General features: G+C 37.4%; 1 protein-coding gene across 6 annotated transcripts in view; it reads left to right on the top strand.

Moving 5' to 3' along the window:
* CNTN5 (contactin 5) overlaps window positions 1-15,337 on the top strand; it is a 608,827-nt gene extending 593,490 nt beyond the window's left edge. For all 6 annotated transcript variants that reach the window (XM_054269695.1, XM_054269698.1, XM_054269699.1 and 3 more), the window contains 5 exons: window positions 1,604-1,713; window positions 8,550-8,736; window positions 9,186-9,298; window positions 10,690-10,858; window positions 12,528-15,337. In XM_054269695.1, coding sequence (XP_054125670.1) covers window positions 1,604-1,713; window positions 8,550-8,736; window positions 9,186-9,298; window positions 10,690-10,858; window positions 12,528-12,631 — 683 coding nt within the window. In that variant the 3' untranslated portion in view covers window positions 12,632-15,337. The remainder of the gene's footprint in view (window positions 1-1,603; window positions 1,714-8,549; window positions 8,737-9,185; window positions 9,299-10,689; window positions 10,859-12,527) is intronic.
* Window positions 15,338-15,633: the final 296 nt, after the last annotated feature.

Below are 15,633 nucleotides of genomic sequence, written 5' to 3'. Positions count from 1 at the left end.
ACATCAAAAAGGATGAAAAATTTGTATGAGCTATGTCAAAAACATTTGTAGGGCAGCAGTGCCAGAGCAACAGCTGCAGAGAAAGGACAGTAGTTAATGAGTCAACATTGATATTAGATATCTTACATATTAGGTGGTTTGATCACTGAGAAAAATATGTAATTTTATCTCAGGCTGTTCTGTAAGGACACTGCTTTTTTGTAACCCTGTTAAACAAGTCCCCAAAACCCCATTTTTCAGAAAGCTCTTTGATGTGTCTCCCTGTGACATAAAACCAAGACCTCTGCCTGCCCTTCAGGAACAGATCAACACATTAGAAATGTAATGAGCAACATTAGGCCAAGGAAGAAATCACAGGTTCTGTGACTTGAGGGGAATGTGAATTCACATTTTTACTAAGTGAACTACACCAGAAAGGTGGAGAAATGCCTTATTGTGTGCTGCACAGTATATGTAGAAGCCTTGCCTCCACAGCTTGTCTTCAAGAAAGTTTTCAGTCGTATTTAGGTAATAAAGCAAAATACTCACAAGATTTCCTTGACTCATGTCCCAGTTTCATATGAGACAATTTTTGGACACTTGTCACTATTGTAACAGGTGATACAACTGAGTGGTGGGGTGCTCAGTAGCCTGTAATGGCAAATATCTGGGGACATTTACTCAACTTCCCAACCACTGAAAGAAGCTGGGCCTCTATAAAGCATTCATTGATGTCAAAGTACAAAGGCAAACACGCCTGTGACAACACTGCTGGGCAAGTGTGGTGTGTAAAGCATCCCACAGCCTCCTGTGAGCATCCTGGCCATGCCCCAGCACCACCAAAGGGCACCCAGCCAGGCTGGAGGACAGGAAAGATTCTCTGCTCCAGATAATCAGAAGGTCAGGACTGCAGAGCGTTATATGGATAGCATGGAGATAGAAGCATAGACAGAATGCCAATGGAAACAAACACAGGTAATCAGAGGGACAGACATTAGGTCTTGGTGTCTTTATAAAAATGTGCACCCAAGGCCTAAAACAGTAAATGCTGCACAGCAGAGAGAAGGTGGCACATCCCAAACACTGGTGCCTGTGACTTCAAGGATATAATAACATAGTCTTAAAAAAAGGTATCTTTCACATAGCATTTCACTACAGTGCTGGGTATCGCTTCCTGCTCAGTATTGCCCCAGGGCAGGACTGACTGAGCACCCCAGCAAGGCATTGCTCATCCTGAGCTGACAGAGTGGCACAAAAAAGCCACAAATAGCATGAATGCTCCGTTTGCTGCTGCAGTTAGGGCTATGAAAGAGGTGTGTGGAGGCAGGGGATACATTTACAAATATTAAAGCTTTTTTAAAGAATCGCAGACAAGAGATTCATTTGCGGTTTGCTGCACCCGTCATCCGTGATGAGATATTGATGTAGCATGACACAAATAAAGAAATACAACAATAATAATCTCTTCATCTTGTTCAGTTTTTCATGTTCCCCCTAAGTGTCATACCTTCTTGAGAGTATTAAGGTAGAATAAAGGAAGTAAATGACAGTTTCAGGCAGAGTGTTTTTGATAAATACAAGCTGTTACAGTGGAGGTTTATTGTTTCAATTTTTCTTAATACAGAACCCACTGCTGCTCCCATCGATGTCAAAGCTACGAGTTTGTCTGTATCAGAGATTCTTGTTGCGTGGAAACATATTAAAGAAAGTCTAGGAAGACCACAGGGATTTGAGGTATGAACACAGAATATCATAATGAGAAGTCTTGTTGCTTTTGAGAGTGTTGCATTCTGTTAACATGTGCAGTAGTGAAACTTCAATAGGAATTATTCTTGTTTTAGCATACGTACCCCCGGCTGTGGAACAATGGTCACAGCTGTAGCACAGGAACATTTTTTATTTATTTGTGCTTGAAAACTGTTCAACACCAGTTCTTATAACATCTCTTTGTCACTTCAGAAAGAGCTGAAAGAACTGCAAGTGACCCAGCATGCATCATTCACAGGCTGGGGAAAATTAGGTATTGACTGTTTCCAGCTCTAAGCGACCAGTTCAAACTTGTTATTTACTGACGGCAATCAGCACAGAGAAAGGAGAGAGCCTCTGCATCCATGTGCTCTCATCCCACAGTGGCCGAGGGACATCTGCTGGGCAGACAGTAACAACAGGATGTCAGGAGGGAAGCAGCAGTTGCACAGTCCATAAATAAAACACTGCTTAGACACAGCACTTCCTGACCTAGGAGAGTGAACCAGCCCTGGCAAGGGAGCTCCCTGCACCTTTGGATACAGTTTACAATCCAAACCTCCAGGAACAGACCAAGTCTAGCAGTACACCTCTCTATTCTTTTGGGCCACCACCACAACCCACCCTGACCTAGTGCATCAGGCTGTGCTGGTCCTCATTAAATAGTCTAGCTAAACCAAATTAACTGATTTTGCAGGCTATTTGTCCTGCTTTAGACCTTTAGACAGTGCTGACTCATTCCTGACTTTCTCCATTAACATTGAAAAGAGAGTAAACATGTAGGTCTGAGGTAGACACCAATCATGTGGGTGTCAAAGGATAATCTACTAGCACAGGGTTTCTCCCTGGTAACACGTCTGGGCAACCGCAGGGGCTGGTGACTGTCACCAATAGCCTTAGGAAGGAAATGGAGGTGTCTGGGCAGCACCAGAGCCAGCACCTTCTCCAGCTCAGCCTTTGGCTGGCCAGCCACAACCAGAGCAGCACATTTACCTCATAGCTCAGATGCAGCCAGTTAATATTTTTTTTATCTGTTTCTGTAGCCTATCCTGATGAATTGGATAGCAGTATCTCTATTAATGTCTAGCACTGTGCAAATGGGCTGTGACTTTGGTGTGTCCCCTGAGGTCTAGCATTTGTTCAGGTCTTCTTCTCTCCTACATCTGCATGCTGAACTCTGCTAACCCTCTGTCAGTTTTCTTTCATTGTTCTTTTCTCCCGCTTCTGCCTTACATTAAACATGCTTCTATTCCTTTGCACATGGCTTGCTTCATGCAGAAAAAGTTATATTTCACCATTTTACCTTTAAACATACCATTTATAAAGTAAACAAAACAGTATCTGATAGAGATGATATTCATCTTGCATATACTGTTCCTCTCCATGTTGAAGTGTTCCACTTGTTACTAAGCTGACTTCAATCTTGAGACCAGTCTTTTATCATTTGTAATAACTTGCTTGCTGCACCCTGTCTTTTTTCCTTTCAGAAAGGTGTCTGGTTTGGTTTTTTTTTCCTCAGCTATCTTAATATCTTTAAATTATACCTACTGTTTTCACTCTTATCCTCATTCCATCGATCAAAATGATTCTCAAAATGTTCTATTAACTTTGCATTACATATTTTAAAACAAAAAATAGATTTTCTCTCTGAAATTGAAATTTATTTCCCTAGAAGCTTATCCTTTCATAATGTGAATGGATTTTGCATTTACTTGCTTGTCACATAACACTTCCCTTAGCTCTACAGAGGTGTCCTAGCAATAGATGGCTGTTACAGGTAGGGCTTGCTTTGTGTCAGAGGTGGTCCTCTGCACTTGGAAAGCGCAAAATCTTTGGAGTTTGGCATACTCTGACCCAAACAGCAATATTGTTTGGTATAATGTCTCTATGTCTCTACAACCTCTACGTCTCTCACAGATTTCTCTGGTACAATTCTGAAAATGCCAATTAATACAGGAAAAGTTACTAACAGTGAACCTTACTAATAATTTGCCTCCTCACCAATTTTAGCAGGTGAGGAGGATTTAGGATTTAGGATTATAGCATGAAGATTACAGAGTAAATATTTCAAGCCAATTGACCTAACAAAAAAAATGAAGTATATAAAAAAAATTCACTGCTCCCTTTTACCTCCTCCCATGAAGGAATTAGAGGAGCCTCCTAAGTAGTAATACCTTTTAAGGTACTATTTTTATCTGGGGAGATGAGGGTATTTTTTTCCTCCCCATCCTACCCAAACCCATCCTGCTCTTTCCATCTTCGTTCATTTAGCCAGAATTCCTCTGCCCACTTTCTGGCAGACAAATCTTCCATGGAATAATTTACTCTCCTCCATCCTCATTGGAATGATTACAATCAGCGCCGCACTTACTCAGTAAACATAAAAGTAAATGCACAGTCCAGCAGGAGAGAATAACTTCTAAAGATGGTATTGCTAGATCTTTTCAATTCCATTTTTGGGAAGGATTTTATCAAAAAGGAGGTAATGAGTTATAGGATCAGTACAGTAAACCAGTGCATTATAATATTCATTTTAGTACACTAGGTCCATACTATCAGCCCAATTTTCCTAACATACTGACAGCCTGTCTTCAAAGCACCCCACAGTGCACAAAGCAAAGGAGCCCATGTAGGGCTAAAATCCACCGCCAAATTAACCACCCAGAAGTACAGAATAGCTTTATGTTCTCCATATTATTTTTTTCTTAAGAATTTCTTTCACTTGTGGGAAAACTCTTAATTTCAAAACCAATTCTGAAAGTTCATCATTTGTTCACTGCAGTGGGAAAAAAAGCCTGTAGTACTCCTTTAATCCACAAACAACAAAGAGATGTTGCACAGAAATACAGTAATTTTGATAAAAGGATGAATTATCTTTTTTTCAGTTTTTTATTTGTTTCCTAATGTAGAATTATTGTGGGACACAAGTAAAGGGTTGCCTTTGGCTCAATCTGTATGCAGAGCAATCTGACTAGCCACTCTGCTTTCATGTCTCAATTCGTATTCTGGCTGTGGTCATCATAGCAGTGACAACCTCCTACACAGTCTTCACATTTCTGGCCTTTTGGCAACAGCATTATAAAAGGGCCAGCTATTTTCTCAACACTTGAATGTTTGGGCTTTAATCAGCCAAAGTGACAGAATATTTACTAAATGCGGACAAGTTCACAGTGACCCACTTTCACTGTGGCCCTGCTTGCACTTTGTGCTAAGGAGTAATAAAAGGCAAAGGAACCTGTCCAATTTCAATTGTCATCCTTGAAAGGCAGTGTTAACTGTTATGTCACATGAGTTTTATGCAAGGTTTGCTGCCCTCATTTGCATCTTCCAAAGCACATATTATTCCTGCCTTCAGTACAGGTTTGTCAGCTCTCCACCCGACCTTACTAAATATATGCCAGCTACACTCTGATAAAGTAGAAGCAGCTCAAAAACTTTGTCAGAATTGTGGAAAAATATAGTGTGTGGTTCATACTTATTGTTTGGAATCTATAAGCTGAAGGTTATAAAATCTATTTGAGCCCAAGGCAATATTTTCTTTTTTGTTCGCTACTGGTAAGAAACGAAAACAGAAAGAATTACTGACTGGAAGAGATATTTTGGGTTTCTTTTTTCTTTTCCAGAAAGACAAGGCTAATACTTAAGTAGAAATGAAAAATCTCATGTCTTTTTTGCTGGAGTTCCTCTAAGGGATAGGAGTTTGGTTATTGCAATCAAAAGATCAACTTGAAAAAAACAAATAAACAAAATCCAAAAATAACAAAAACATAAAAGATGAAAAAAAAATACTGAGTGCCATTTTCAGAGAGGATTACTTGACATAATAACTTGGTTTATTATATTATTTATTTAATAAAACCATATTATGGCATTTCAAGGAGAAATACTCAATATTTTGCTGCTTCTTAGTTGCACTTTGTTTTTATAATGGAACAGATAATTTTATCTGCATGGTTCTTGATTTTTTTTGTTTGTTTATTTTATTTAGTGAAGTACACCTTGAGGTAATTTAAAAAGAGCATATGGATATTTTAACCGTAGCCTGGAAAAGCAAGACAGAAATTCTACTTAATTTAGACTCTTGATATGCTTAATTTGTAGCTTTAATTTTCTGTGGTCAGCAGAAAGAATAGCCAGCCAGTAACACTGATTTTACTGCTTTTAGTGAAGATGACCTGCACTTAGATCCAATTAAGTTATGACAAAGACTTATAACCTGCAAACCAACTGAGGGAAAAGAGTGGTATCATTTAAGATGCTTTTTAACTTAAAACTTCAAGGAAATGGTCTGCAAATATCAGAGGCAGAAGAATTTTAGACAGAGTTTTTTTTTACCAAGATTTGCTTTTAATTATTTATCAAACCATGATAAGAGCAAAGCAGGTGGCACCTCTCCAGCTCAAAGGGATGGGTCTCTGGAAATCAGGTATCAAAGTTTACTTTCTTTGGCAAAAAACAACAGAAAGTCCAGAAAAAATGTAAAACCTTGCAAACCAGAAGGTATTAAACAGACTAAAAATGCTTTCTTCTCCCCTTTTCCTTCAGTTTTCAAATATGGGCTACTTTTTATGATTTATGCTTCATACTATTATCAATATTCAGTGTTATCGTTAATGAAAACCTGTTCAGTGTTATAGATCCCTGCTAAGAAGTTTAAACTAAGGTTACAGAAAAGAAGATTTTAAAAAGAACCAGCAAATGCAGAGAAGTGTAAATAAGCAAACCCTCTATTTTAAGATATATGTCTCTCACTTTTAAACATCAGAAATATCTTCATTTCAGTTCAAATCAATGTAAATCCCCACACCATCTACCTCAGTCAACAATCATTGGAAAGTTTTTGTTTTATAACTACTTCTTCTTTTATTTCCTTTGGTCATCAACAAAGAGATGTATGTGTTACCCCCTCCCCCCCCCCCCCAAAAAAAAGAGATCAAAGTTAATTCATGAGCATCTTATTAGAGACATGTGACATGATGTTACCTGTGAATAAACGCAGCTACTTGTAAGTTTTTGCTCCTGGCCTTCTAGAAAAAGGAGAAAAACTTCAGTTGCATTTCCACTCCTGCTACTGTTCACCTGTGCAAGGTTAATCATCTCTTGTTTCCTTTCTGACCCTTTTCTTGTTGGATCCTCAGCAGACTGCAGTGTCTGGATGATAGGGTCTCCAGGACACATGTTCCCCTCACTGCCTGTTCATACAGTGCTCAGTATTGTGCAGTTCTCACCATCGTGGTACCAAATTTGTAAAGATGCATCACAAGTAAAATGAAAGGAATCTGACTGCCCAAGAGATAATAAGCGTTGGAGATTCCATAATAGGATGTGAATAAATGGTTATTGATTCCATTTTCTTTTGAAGAAAAGAAAACTGACTCTGAATAGGTGTTATTTCAGATATCAGTAGCTTTGGCCAACTATTCATCCAGCAAAATACCTCAGTGAATCACACTTATTTCAGACCAAGTGGTGACTGCAGCTGTGAACTGCGCTGTAACTGATCTAAGAATTAAAGCAACAGCATTTTAACATGAGATAATGCAGGCATACTCACAAAAGACAAATACTTGAATTTTACAGTTGAAAGAGTGGACTGTGAGCTGACACAAACTAATATAGCCTCAATCAAAGTTAACAGATGCGCTTTTGTCAAGTGAAGGTAGGACCTCAAATGTATATTTTTGCAACCAGATCTTTTTTTTATGGCAGTCTTAATGCAATTATAAAATGTCAGCATTGTGCTCATTGGTCTTATTTTCCTGTGAACCCCTTGGGGTTTTTTTGGTTCACCATTTCCTGGGAAACATTCTCAAGAGTTCTGTCTTGTCTCTGACCTTTTTTTTCCTCAGAGAAAATGTTATTCCCAATACAATGTAAATAACTTATTAAGGAACAACCAGCTTCACACAAAAGGTCAAAATATAGAAGAAAAGCAAGTAGGTCTCAGCATGAATAACAGTAAGCTGAGCATAGGTCTTTGAATGGCATTTAAGTGACACCTCCTATTAGGCAAAATAGAGTCCCATGACAATTGCCTTACTTATGTAGCTCACCTAGATACATTTTCTTTAGGTACACCCTGGAAGTGCTTGGTCCCTTAGGACAAAGACTAGCCAAATTCTCAGCTCAGCTTTATAACTTCTTTGAGATGATGATAAATTTAAAGATACTAGAGAATAACCACCAAAGATCATTCAGAGGTTCATTTTATGTCTGAAAATGAAGAGCATGAACATACTATCAAAACTTCATTTACCAGAAACCTCTTTATATCCAAGAACTAAAACTGAATCAATTTCCTTCTATTTCTTCTGTTTGGATTTTTCAAATAATTGAAATATTTCCACCCTTGTTCTGCAATTGCCTATTCATTGGGCTGATAAGAAATCTCCTGGATCTGAGTTGTACCAGGCCAGGAAGAGAATATTGCTCACAACACTAAACTGATGCAGTCAGAGTTTTCCAGGATGAACACAGATATTCTGGTGACCTACCAGAGGTTGAGTTCTCCTTCAATGGTGTCCTTCAATGACAAAGTTGACCCTCTCCTCTTCTGTCTTATAGTAACCTGCATTTGTGCCAGTACACAGTTATTCCATGTGCTCCAGGTCACACCACAATATTCCATGTTTTGCCATTTTGGAGAAGAGAGCACTGAATGGCTTGAGGTCAAGCTGCAAATCCCATGTGCTTAAAGGGGTCTGATGATCAGAAAAAGGCATAAATGGCAAAAATACCTCCCACAGGGTAACAAGCACAAGCATCAGGCAGCATGAGCTTGCCACATGCCTATATTAATCCTTCGTTTGGTTTCTTGTTGGCAGGTTGGTTACTGGAAGGACATGCAGCAGGAAGAAGCAGCAGAAAAGGTCAAAACAGAGGGAAATGAGTCATCCATCCTCCTGACAGGATTAGAAGGAAACACATTATACCACCTAACAGTGAGGGCATACAATGCTGCAGGGTATGGACCACCTAGCACTGCTGTGCATGCAGCAACCAAAAAATCCCGTAAGTAATCTCAGTACCTTTGCTAAAAGGAAGAAATCAGGGAGCAACCTCTGTTCCCTTAGGTTGTTATTTATTAAGAGTGTATAATGATCAGGAATCACATAGCTTTGTTTCATGGCTTTGCTTTGATGTTTAGAAATGAATTCATATGACTTTGCATCCATAACAAAGGTTAATTTCCTAGAAAACAAGGCATTTTGTACAAAGGGAGAGAAAAGAGTTCAAGTCCATAAGCTTTGTGGAATTTATAGGGTGGGTGGAATAAATACACTATAATCTACCAAATTACACTACTGATGAAAAAAAATCTTAAATGTTCCGTCTAGGGTGGGAAGCCTGATAACATTATGAGTTTTAAATATAATCAAAAATTAAAATACTTTTCTTCTGTTTTTAAAGAAGAAACTAACTATAAAAAATATATATGTACATGTTATTTTTTTTCTCAGCTCCCAGCCAAGCACCAGGCAATATTATGTGGATACAGGATGGCTCACATGTGTCTCTTGGGTGGGAGCCAGTCAGACCTCTAGCTAATGAATCTGATGTAATGGGATACAAGGTTAGTGTTTCCCTTTCCTGGCTCACCTTTCCCTCTTCCAAGCAATTGCTTCTCTTCTTTGTTGGCTTTTTTCCCTTTCTTGTTTCTCTGTGCAAATGAAACATTCTCTACAGACTGTCTCCAAACAGCTTTCACTGTGAGAAGCAATAAATAAAATTAAAATCAGAGAAATGTATCAATATATTTTTGTGTTGTGATTTTCAAATGCCAAACTCTATCTAACTTCCCTCTATCTCAGGGGGTCAGTCCATCCTCTCTGAGTCAGCAGTGGCTATTAATAATATCAGACTGCAATGAAATTCCTAATACCTCTTCATTTCAACTGTGTTTGCAGTAGGATTTAGAAAAATGCAGAATAATGAGATGTCTTTAATTTACATTAAAATTAGTATTTTTTTAGCAGAAACACAAGTACTTCAGTTTGTTTTGTGATCATGTTAGTGATGGTCAACAGCAGTGATGGTAATACCTGGGATTTAAAAGTTTTGAAGTTTTAAAGAATAAAATCCAGATTAACACTTAAATAACAAATCATAAAATCAGAATTCACTGCAATACCTTGAATAAAGGTAGAATGATTTCAGTGTTTTTAAAGAAGTGTAGAATCTGGGGTTTTTTGGAGCCCATACCAAATCATTTCTATAGACTGCATTCTCATATCTCCTATCCGATACATCAGGCGATATCACCGAGAAAGTATAAAATGGTTCAAATAAACCAGAAACTGGCCCTAACCTTTATCAAAATAGTTGATATTCTGAAATAGTACAGTTGACTTCTTTGGTTTTTCACACCTCTCTGACCTTTTCAATTTTCTCTGGGAACAGAAACTCTTATGCAGAAATACCAAAAAGACAGCTACGTGCTGACTTGCTTTACTCCCACATGCCATAAATTTGTATTGAGTTTCAGAGGAAATGCAGAGGCAGATCTGAGCTGTTGTCAGTTGATTTAGCCAGCTAAGGTAAACACAGTAAATACATTATTCAGGCTATTTTCCTTACATTTGAAGTTGGGCTCTTGAGCCAAAAATGTGAATATCAACATGAACTTTGGGCTAAGAATTTGAATGAAATGGAACTCTAAATAAATTTTTGGGGGATAAAGTTGTACAACACTTAATGCTAAAGAGGGTAAGTTCTCTGTCTTTGCTCTAGGTCATAATCTATGTCCTTTCACATTCATGAATCTCTATAATATTTTGTTATTACTGTTTTGAAGCCACTGCAGAAAGGGAAGAGTAAAAGCAAAGTCTGTTCAAATGCAATGTGAGTAAATCCCTAAGGAAAGCATGAAACAGTTAATACTGCAATGACTGTGTTATCTACACAAAATGTCTGGTACAGAGTTTGAATGACCACTGTGACTACTATCTACTTTACCTACCACAGGTGTTATTTCGGCAAGAGGGCCAGAGCAATAGCCAAGTTATAGAGACACAAAAAACCTCTGCAGTGGTACTTCTTCCTGATGTTGGGGTCTACATCATTGAGGTCTGTGCAGTCAGTGAAGGAGGGGATGGGACTGCAAGTCCCCAGATCAGAGTTCCATCTTTTTCAGGTAAGGTTACACTTTTATTTGAAATTGTGATGATGAAAGCAATGCTCTTTAACTCTGCTATTCTCTACCAGAAAAACAATGTTCTCACAATTCTTTACCTATAAAATAAAATCATTGATCTGAGTCTTTAGTTTCTTAGAAACAAAGGTATCTAGTGACACATGGGATGTTTAAGATCATCTGAGGCAACCATGTGAGGCTGATGAACAAAGATGATTTATATGAAATCTCTCCCATTTGAGGATAACACCTAAAAACCTACCTGAGCTGTAGATGTTTATATGTGCACTAGTGTCTCAAACAGCAATGAAGTCAGCTGGGATGCAATCCACCGAGACCAGCAGTGGAACCTTGACAACAATTCAGCTAATCTTCTGGATTTTAGTATTAAGGCAGGAGCACCTATGGACATCTGCAATGTCCTAAGGCATGCCAAACAGAGCTGGCAGATGTGTTGTGGGACTTAGGAGATACATACACCATTCTGTGGGACTTAGGGGATACACACACCATTCTGTGGGTCTTAGGGGATACACACACCATTCTGTACCATTCTGTACCACCAGAGGTGGAACACAGCTAAAGTGGCATAGATTTAGGTACCTGACACCTGTGTATGTACCTACTTGAGAATAAGCTGAATTTCTCTGTAAGTTCCAGTCACTCCCTTGCATAATTATTACTATTTAGTTATTAACTTATAGCAGTATTAAAGTGTCTTCATTAGGCAAATTTTGATGTCTAGCTTCTCTCTCCTCAGTTACTGTGATGTGTTGAAAGAATGTAAAGTATCAATATTACAAAGGTAGGTGAGGGATGGGAGGATTAGCTACTAGAGCAAAGAAATAACATAATCTTTGCCTAAACACAACAAGGCATTTTAATTATAAACTTCTGATAACACTTTAAAATTTTATTAAATATTGCTCTTTGGTCCTTAAGGAACACTAACAAAAAGGTGTGACCCTGAAACTTCAGTCTAGAACTACAGTTTCAGCTCTGGTCTGGTCACAAACTGCAGTGCTACATCAGAATGCAGAAGACACTAATCCCTACCACATGGAACATTTTTTTCATATATCATAATTCTAGGCCACAAAGTCGGCCATCTAATTAGACTGTGCGTATCACATTTGTTTCATTGAGGACAATTGTTGTGCAAAGAAATCCAGTCTGGTTCCTTTCCCATCTTGTTGCCACTACTACCCCAGAGCACATTTCCCCTTAGCATGGCCATATAAGACTGTGATGTAGTCAAAAATGAACCCTGCACCAATGGGCCAAAGACCACTTTTTCCTCTGGACAAGGCTAGGGATGAAGGGCTAGCTTTCATTCCTTGTTCTGGGACAAAAATTTGTGACTCGGGGCAGTTTCTGCAGCCTAATGCTTTTTTGAAGATTAAGACAAAAAACCATATATCCTTTTGGAACTTCCTATTAATTTGCAGACTGAATATGAGGATTCAGAATGCGAGTTGCTGTAGGTATCACAAAATCCCATCTGTGTATGGAGCCCATTTTGCGTCTGCAGTTCTCGCACAGTAACCCATTGCCTTAAAATTAGTCTTTTGCTGAGGGTAAAGAATATAAATTTGGGCAAAAGCTAATATTTAAATGTACTGAGAACCACTTGCATAATTTTTTTTAATTATTTTGCTTTTCGTTTCAGGAGGGAAAGTAACAAGTGCTCAGTCCACCCTACATGTGCTTTCTACTTCCTCATCCTCTATAACGCTGCTTTTGGCACTGATGGTACCTTCGACCTCATGGTGAAGGCTGCAGACTTTGTTGTTGTTGTTATTTGTTTGCTTTAACTTGATGACACCAAGGGATGGAGTTTTATGTCTGTGGAGAAACTGAAAACCCAAGCTAATGCTTAAAGACCCATCAAAATGCCTGTGGTGCACTTAGAGAAGAGTTGGAGACACGGTCAATAATTCATCAGGTCTTTATCTCTTTTTATTTGTAAAAGTCCTCTGGGGAGGAGACCCTTCTTGGCCCAAAAATATGCAGATTGTATGTAATAAACTTTTGTAAGCAAAGGTAATTTCTGTCAAATGTATTTTCCTTTTTTAATATGTTCAAATTTGGTGAACCCAGTCATGTATCATTACAGGGTGGTGTCTAGTACAGTACACCTGTATGGTTTGGAGAAAATAAATCCTCTTTTAAATATAGAAAAAAGTTTGATACAGCTGGTTGCTCCTACTGACAAGGAAGAAAAACAGAATTTATATGCAAAGATCTCTGCAAAGGTAAAGAAGAACTTTTTCTGAAAATATATAATATGTATTCATTTAGCAAAAAGAATTTTCAATGAAATACTAGACAGCTTACCACAGAACATAGCAAAATGGAGCAGAAAATCCATTTATTTTATTACCAGGTAAATGGAAAATTATTAAACACAAGTTTAGGAGAAAACCAGTCAGTTTTTATCAAATACCACAAGCTTTTATGTCCAATGGAATTGTCAGTAGAAAATAAGAAATCGATTCCTACTGCATATGACAATGAAAATTCCACTGGGCATTTAAACATTATATACATTAAGCTACTAAGAGGACAAATAAAGCAATGCAAGGAGATAAACCAAATTTTCTCAATCACTTCTCAGTTGTAACTTTCTTTTTCCTCTGAGTCCAATTTTTGGTAGCATTCTATAATTTTCAGAATGGGATTATCCAAGTATCTACAGACTGCAGTAGGATATATTTGGGAGAATTTTGTTTCTGAGAAAAAATTACTTGGAAAAGTGCTACAGAGCATCATTCCAATTATTTATCTAATTGGCTCTATTTGTATAGCTCACTGGAGATTATTCTTGTAAGTACTGTGTGATATCAGTTCTAATCCCCATTTTTTGCTGTACCTGAAAATTTTTTACTCAATAAACAATTTGGACAATTTTTCTACATTGGAAGGCTTTCCCACCGACTGGAACCTGAGGAAAAATGACTCCCAGGGGAGATGGTGTGCATGTTTGTACAATCATGGTAGGCACAGTGTTATGAAGGGCAGCTAACACATCTGGGGACCGTGCCTTGGGAAGAATCATTGTACTGCCTGGAAGAATCAAGTCAAAAATGGTTAACATGAAAGTCCTAACAGCATGTTCTTCTAGTTGTCTATCCCTCTAAGAGTTTTGATGAAAACCTATTTTAGCTGAATTGGGTTCCCAATTCAAAATGCTATTATTTTGCCAGTACTAGCAAAATAATTTTTGGCATTTAGATAATACACTGCAGCTGTGCTCTTTCTCAGCTGCTTCAAAACAGTAACCAAGAAAGCACAACAGAGATAAGAAGGTAAAAACTGATGATGACTAAATATTTTTCCTTTTGAATATTTTATCAGTAAAATTTTTCAGAGGAGGTTTAACTTAAATCTTTGCTACCCACTAATATTTTAAATAATTTTCTAAAAAAATGGTTTTCAATATCATTTAAGTCCCCATGTTGCTCAGAAAACAAAGGCAGGATAGATAGCTAAGAATTGACTGCAGATACATAGAAAGAGGCCTTCTCTATCTCTGCCTCTGAAAAGCCTTTGAGATCAAAAACAGGAAGGCATTAAGTACATTGCTGATGGAGCAGACTCATAGAGAATAACTACCTGCTGTCCCTTGTAAAACAGCAGCACTGCTACTGTGCAGAGAGCCTACATCAGCAATCCATTATCTGCCAAAATGTTAAAATATATAAGAATAAAGTGGTGAACCAAAAAGTCAAATGGCTATTTTATAAATTAGTTACGCATAATTTCCTCTATTTTTTATACAGTTGCTTGCCAATGCAGTTCATTTCAGAGTATTCAAAAAGGCTACATTCACTGCTGGTGGCATTTTGTTAAACTTTCTGATAACAAAAAAATGGATATGCTTTATAGGAAGAAAAAAAGTCTGATAAGGAGACAGAGCTCCATCTAGACACATCTCCCTCTCTAGTATGAAGATACAAATAGAAATATTGAACATACCATCAGGTAATGTAGTTGTATTGCAGGGACAAAAGGAGGTATGTTTTATATTCAACATGAACAGAATATGTATTTTGCATCTTAAATATATTATTAAACATGTTTTAAATGTTTAAGTACCTATGTATTACCTATTTGTTACTTTGTAGAAGACGTTTCCTTATCATGACATTTTTAGTTGCAAGGGAAAGCTTTTTCCTTTTTCATGTAAAAGATTGTAATAGTGCAGTCTGGCGTCACTGAGGAGACTGTATTTTTGTATAATGTCACAGGATCTGTTCAGAAAAATTAATTATTAGAAATAAACCTTGTTACACAGACCAAAAGAAAGTTGCTGTCATGGCCCATAACAAAATGTTAGATATATTGTATACAATCTGTATATATGCTATATATAATGGTACATACAATGTGGAAGACACAGTAATATAATAGTTTCTGTGTACTGTTCTTGTAACATTAGATCTTTTTAATAAATTATTCTCTTTTTATTGACTTTTATCTTATCTCCTGTCATGTCCTCCGTTATATTTGTACAGTTCAAGGTGACAAAATGATTTGGTTTGCAGCTGCAAGAGCCTTTAAATTACATTATTTTCAAGAAAAAGTGATGAATCTGAAATGGTGAATGTGGAAAAGGTGTCCGTTAAAATCAAATAATTTTTGACATCATTTTAATTTCATCTAAATTTTGGATTTCCTAGGTAAATATTTTTTTTATAGCTAAATATCTGAAAGGTGAAAGAAGGTCTGAATTCTCAAAATGAAACTACACCTAATGAAAATTGCAATGTAAA

Source organism: Melozone crissalis, unplaced genomic scaffold (assembly GCF_028551555.1).
Source record: "Melozone crissalis strain CALT ecotype California unplaced genomic scaffold, PUWL_Pcris_2 ptg000008l_1, whole genome shotgun sequence".
In the NCBI taxonomy this organism is placed as follows: domain Eukaryota; kingdom Metazoa; phylum Chordata; class Aves; order Passeriformes; family Passerellidae; genus Melozone; species Melozone crissalis.
Note: the sequence above shows the minus strand (reverse complement) of the source record. Positions and strands in the feature narration are given on the sequence as shown.